Raw genomic sequence first — 6,612 nt, forward strand, 5'->3', positions numbered from 1 at the left:
CGAGAGACACTTTCACACACGGCAAACACAATTTACTGCAGCAGTCAGTGGACCAGACAACATGCAGACATGCGTGTGTGTGTGTGTGTGTGTGTGTGTGTGTGTGTGTGTGTGTGTGTGTGTGTGTGTGTCATGAGGTAGACACGCATTTATGGGTAAGCAGTAGAGTAGATGACCGTCACATGGGTAGAGCTATATGGGAGGGTCAGCAAGAGTCCAGAGAACGAAGACAGTAGTATAGGTGCAGACTATATCTGCGTGATGACAGGAGTGTGTGTGTGTGTGTGTGTGTGTGTGTGTGACAGTGTGCTGCTGTGACGTGTATGTGTCTTTAGACATGCAGCGGCTCAGTCCAACAGAAGACAAACGCAGGCGGGGGAAGGAGACGGAACATTCCGGAAGAAGAGACTTACTCTGGCTCATCAGCTGCACTAGCAGCTCTGTGGCTGAATCTAAAAACATCAAAAAACATGGACAGGAAATCATCAACAAACAAACGAATACAAAACAAATAAACAAACAAACATAAATAGGAAAGAAAAGACAAATGAGACAAAAATAGAAAGAAGTAGTGAGTATTTGGACAAAAGATTTGTTTATGCACACGGAAATGTAAACATTCCCTTGAGTCAGATGAAAAAGCATGCACTGTATACCAAAATGACTTCACTGTTAATCTCAAATTAAGAAAACAGGTGGGAGGTGAACCTAAGGTCTGCATGCTTCTTGGCATCCGGCAGCGTGCTATGATCCTGCTGCCATTACGTATATACATGGCCTTTCAACGCTAAGGGTAAAGCTCTCACATGGGAGTTTTTAAAGATGAGAAAAGCCTCTTTGGATCAGTGCATGCTCTGCATATTTCACATAACGTGCAAACAGAGAGGAAATGCTTTCTGAGTGGGTTAGAGACACACGCTAGAGACTGTGTGGAACTCTGACATCATGTGCAACAGAATGACTTATATTATCAGAAGGATACACATTGTTTTACCATGCAAATATTTTTCCATTAGTTTTGTAACAGCACGCATGCCAGCTTATGTTAGCTAAACAGTTAAACTGTGCCCATCACTGTAAACAATCCATGAAGATCTCATTTCACTCCATTCTCTAATCTCATGCAATAGCCTGCCACTCATCTAGGCTCAGATAGTGAGCATGTAGATAGGACTAGGAGGAGGAGGCCATGTTAGTGTGGGACTCTCAGAGCCTCCTAGGCTGGGACAGATTAAAAACACATAAGGTTCATAGACTAGACGATAGACTATGGACACTGAAATGGCCGCCCCTGACTCGGCAGGGAGTCGGATGGCGGAGAAGGAGGGAGTCGGGAGGGCGTCTCACATTGGGGGCAGGTCATCGTCCTCCAGCCAGGAGGGTCGTCTTTGGGGGGCAGTGTTGCCCTGCTGGGGTGGAGGGCCGGGGGCAGTAGGGGCACTTTTAGGCTCGTCTGCCCCTGCTGCTTCCCACAGAGGGCCCAAAGCCTCTGCAGGGCCCGCCTCCTCCCTGTCCGTCATCTGAGGGCACTTCCTGGCGGGAGAGGCCACAGCGCTCAAGCTGAAGCCGAGAGAGTTACCATGGTTACAAAAGCGAGGGGAAGGAGGATGGGGGGGGGGGTTGTGATGAGGGGAGTGGTTAAAGGCAGTGGTCAACAGAAGACATGTGTTCACAGAGCACAGATAAACATCAGCATGAACACATAACAAAACCATCAGCAACACAGTGATAGGCAGGGACTCCCAATAGGCAAGGTCAAAAAAACGTGCTGTCTGGCAAAGACATCAAACAGAAGTGCACATCACATTATAACAAGGCACCGTTGTGGACGGAAACACAGTGAGTGGCTTGTGTTCTAAGTGTGTGTGTGTGTGTGTGTGTGTGTGTGTGTGATGGTGGAAAAGAATTGCACGTCAGTCGTCCAGATCTCATTAGTAGGCCCTGGATAAAATAGCACAGCAAGACGAGCAGGTTGGTCAGGAGTGCTTTTGTGGCACACGAGCCACAGCGATTTATATACAGCACGGCACACTTTCAATCGCACACGCCTCGAGTCTCTTCTGACCTGTCCTTGGGCTTCTGCTGGGACTGACCCACACTGGCAGCAGGGGTGCTTTTGTACCGGGCTGTGCCTGGAACAGGGAGAAAGCGTTGCCCTGTCCCCCCTACAGCCTTTTGGTGTGCTCCTGTCCTCCGCGCAAGCATGTCGTCTTTCTCCGGGTCTGGCAGCGGACCGTCGTCGTCGTATTCTTCGTCCCAGTCGTCGCCGCACGCTCTGTCCACGCTGCCCTGTCTGTGGCCAGCTGCGCCGACCGATGAGGCGACGTAAAGGTCTTTTTGCATCTCCGTGGCGACCGGTGGAGTGGACACCTTGGGCTCCTGTTTCTGAGACTCTGTTCTGTTAGGGAGGCATCATGTTTACATTCCAGGAGGAACATACACAGAGGGCTGTAAAACAAACAAACTCACACACACACACACACACACACACACACACACACACACACTGCAAAGGCTCAAACGTCATGCCAAGACACTATCTATACAGAAAGCAGTTCATCCAAAATAAAACAGGCCGCCTTCCCGAGCACACCGGCTGGATTCATTTGCCTTCATTTCCCTCCACACACAGCACACGGGAGCCGGAGCATTTGTTTTGCAAAACAGGATCAAAGGACCAAAAGCTGTTTCCTCTCCTGCTGCACACAGCGCTCCAGCGGCCCTCACCAAAACAACGCTCAGCCCGAGGGCCACGGTTAGCTCACACCAGCACCACTAGCACATGTGTTAGTTGGGGACTGGCACGGCAGCAGTCCACCTGGCATTCACAAACAACAACAACAACAACAAAGGCTTGTTGCGTCCCACCTCTGTCCTATCCAGTTCCTGGTGGTCTTAATGTTCCACTCTGAGTACTCGGTGGCTGCCTCTGGCTTGGGGCGGTTCCCCACGATGGTCACCATCCTGCGTTGGGCATGTCCGTTCTGGGCGGCGTCGCGAGGCGGCTGGGCCTTGGCGCCGCCTGGCATGGGGAGGAAGCGGTTGTGGGCCTGGACGCCGCCGGACTTCTGCTGCGCGGCCGTTCGGCGGGCCAGCATGTCGTCCTTCCTCACGTCAGGCTGTCTCTCCTCCTCCTCTTCTTCTTCTCGCCCCTCCTCTTCTCGTTCGTCCGGGACCCTTCGGCCGTACTGCGCCAGCAAATCGTCCAGCTGCTCGTGCTCGGCCGAGGTCAAAGGTCGGCCGATGTCGCGCACGGAGGTGTGTGCGCTCGAGGCTGCCGTGGGGTCACTGGCAGTGTCAGGGCTACAAAATAAAGGCGTCCAGGAACAGTGAGAAACGAAGAGAGTGAGACCATGTGAAGCACCACAGAGGATAACAGAGCCATTGACACACTCCCCAAACAAACGCCCCACACAGAGCACCCACAATGCACGCCCTCACACACAGTGGTCATCAAGTGACCACAGGCCAACGCTACGCAGTCAGTCACTAAGACAAAACAGCCATCAGGGAGCACTCAAACCAACACAGAGTACACTGAGACCCATCACGTCACCAGAATCAGCTGATCAAAGACCATCAAGGCGCCAGCTTTTCTCCAGGCACACTGTCACTGACTCGGGATCAGTTGCCTCATGCTTGATGAGTGTGATGGCGGGGGGGTGGGGGGAGGGGAGAAAGACCACAAGCAGAAGCAGCCTGAGGCTGCCAGGAAGTTAAAGGAACACTACAGTAGCCGTGAGAACAGTTCAGGGGTCAGTCTACGGGGCAGTTAAAGAGACACTAGCCGACAGATCAGTCCAGGGCTTCAGGCTGCAGGGCAGTCACGTGCGCCATCACAAAAGGGCAGCATGAGAACTCATCTGCGTGCATACAGATGCACACACACATCTGTAGCTCCCCAAGCAGTGCATGTACAGTATGTGTGTATGACACCATACAGTAGGTGCTTCTCTGTGTTGTGATGCTCGACTATCTCTGCATCTGTGTAAGTGTGTGTGTGTCTCTTAGCAGTAATAAACATTAGCAGGTGAGTCTTTGAATGATAGATATAAGAGTTAAATATGCACTACATTGTCCACTGTCTTTACAGTCTTTCGTGCTACTGGGTAGCAGGCCGCACTTGCAGGTCAAGGGGTCAAGCAGGGTTAGGCAGCACCAGGCCATTCCCAGTCGAGCTCCGGCTAGCAGCGGGCTGTACCTGCCCAGCCTTTTTTGGAGCGGAGAGCTCGCCCCAATGGTTGGCATGGCGACGGGCGCGGCGGAGAGGAGGCGTCGGAGTGTCTGGGACTCGTCTCTCTCGCCCTTCCCCCCTTCCTCCTCCTCCTCCTCCTCCTCCTCGTCCTCGTCGCCCCCCTGCCCTGGCCGAGCGATGCTCAGGCGCTCCCAGCACCTCTGGTCCATCTCCGTCACCGGACCGAACGTCACGAAGCGCTGCTGGCGGCTGCCCGGCGAGCGGCGGGGGCCGCGGGCGCGGCGACTGGCCAGGTCGTCCTGGGCCGCCGTCGTCGTGGAGATAGCGGGAGGCTGGGAGATTTTCTCAATGCAGGCCTGACATATTGGCGGGGAGTCACTGCTGCTGACATTGCACAGAACGCACACACACACATACAGTCACACACACACACGCCATCATACACACGCACCATCACGCACCATCACGCACCATCACGCACACACACGCACCACCAGCACCCAGGTGCACATCACATTACCAAACCCAAAGCCACGACAGAAGAAATAATGAGGGATACAGACTGTTAGTCCCAGATAAGACACAAACAAAGGCAACCAGGCCATGCACTCTTATATAGTAAATCACCCACCATATCTACTATTAAAACAAACAGTCCAAGTACTCTAATATAGTACTTCACCCACCATATCTGCTATTGAACAACAGGCCATGCACTGTAATCCAGTACTTCACCCACCATATCTGCTATTGAACAACAGGCCATGCACTGTAATCCAGTACTTCACCCACCATATCTGCTATTGAACAACAGGCCATGCACTGTAATCCAGTACTTCACCCACCATATCTGCTATTGAACAACAGGCCATGCACTGTAATCCAGTACTTCATCCAACATACCTGCTATTAGACTTAACTGAGAGTCACTGTACTGCCTCTTTAAATAATGTACCCAGCACTCAAACACCCTATCATGGCACACACTGATTAATGCTATACAAATCAAGTATAAACTATAGCATGCAAAAAAACAGCTTTTTAAAGAATTTGTCACTAATATATGATTTATGACGTCTGAGTGGAAAAAAGGTGGAGGTATCATTGAGGTGGAGACGGGGTCAGACCGAAAGTGTGGCATTTTCACTACGTCAGCTCTTTAAGCGGGTTACTCAGGCACGGTGACGGAGGACGCAGTCATGGCTGATGAGGGTTCATTACTTAAAGCGTCTCACTTGAGCTCTCCTGGACAGCACACAGCAGTGTCTTGTTAGGGAGGAAATAGCTGTTACCGAGGAAACCTGGGGCTACTGTTCAAATCTCCCCAGATCCTATTTGGTGACATCAGAGGTGAGACAATGAGCGCAAAAAAACCCCAAGATCGCAGCCAAACTACGCAACAGGCTCATCCAGACACACAAGCAGCCAGACAAACAAACACACACACACACACACACACACACACACACACACACACACGCAGAGACACAAACAAAGGGCTTGATCTAAACCAAATGTCTTGCTGCCAAGGAACATCCACCCCCCCCCCTTTTCTCTGTCTCCCTTTATCTGCAGATCTGTCAGCTGGCCAATAGTTGTCCCTCTATCTGCACAAGTGTAAAACTGTGGAGCTCTGGGTGAGAGCTAGACAAGCACAGAGCAAGAAGAAGAGAGAATAACAGCCCTCTGTAAAGGCCAGGACTTCTTCAAACGAGGAGCTATGGCACCATCTGTTCACCCAGCATGTTTAAACACCAATCAAGAGGCCTTCTGCTCTCGTACAAAGGCAGGCTGTATCAACGTCCCTATCGGTTTCTGTTTCTGTTTCCGTTGTTTCATGTTTGGGTTTGAACTTGACCTATTGCTCCTGCATGCAAATCTTGTGTGGGGCAATTTGACTTGTGTCCTCCCTCTGCACATTCAGTACAACACAGACCATTTGTAAGTACTGGGGCACTCGGTAGCTTATTGTGTATTAATGGCACGGCAAACGGGTTATGACGGCCACCTCCACGCAAAGGTCAGCACCTGTCCTCCGTGGTCATCTTTAGCCTCTGCCACTTCTCCATGTCGGCCTGAGTGATGGACGCCTGGACCAATGGGTTCACGGGCTCCCTGTGCGGGCGGGGCCCCCTCTGGGCCCTCCTCTTGGCCAGGTCATCCTTCTGCACGTTAGGCACCGCCTCGCTGCGGCCCTCTTCCTCTTCCTCCGCACCCTGACCCTTCTTCCTCTCCTCCTCCTCCTCCTCCCCTTCCCTTCTTCTCTGGGGGCTTAGGAAGGGGTTCTCTTTTCGAGTTATGATGGCCACCTCAGGAGATTGTGGAGATTGCGGCTCATTCTCACTGTGTAGCACATTAACACGGACAAGCAGTTCAGGGTGGTGTGTGTGTGTGTGTGTGTGTGTGTGTGTTTATGT

At 52.0% G+C, this 6,612-nt stretch overlaps 1 protein-coding gene across 1 annotated transcript in view; it reads right to left on the reverse strand.

Moving 5' to 3' along the window:
• The window catches only part of LOC134098377 (LIM and calponin homology domains-containing protein 1-like), a 58,035-nt gene that overhangs the window by 14,257 nt on the left and 37,166 nt on the right, over positions 1 to 6,612 (reverse strand). The window contains exons 12-16 of the mRNA XM_062551411.1: positions 6,224 to 6,538; positions 4,202 to 4,576; positions 2,869 to 3,303; positions 2,066 to 2,398; positions 414 to 452 (exon numbers count right to left, since the gene is read on the reverse strand). Of these exons, the coding sequence (XP_062407395.1) occupies positions 414 to 452; positions 2,066 to 2,398; positions 2,869 to 3,303; positions 4,202 to 4,576; positions 6,224 to 6,538 (1,497 nt within the window). The remainder of the gene's footprint in view (positions 1 to 413; positions 453 to 2,065; positions 2,399 to 2,868; positions 3,304 to 4,201; positions 4,577 to 6,223; positions 6,539 to 6,612) is intronic.

This window comes from Sardina pilchardus, chromosome 2 (assembly GCF_963854185.1).
Source record: "Sardina pilchardus chromosome 2, fSarPil1.1, whole genome shotgun sequence".
Taxonomy (NCBI): Eukaryota; Metazoa; Chordata; class Actinopteri; order Clupeiformes; family Clupeidae; genus Sardina; species Sardina pilchardus.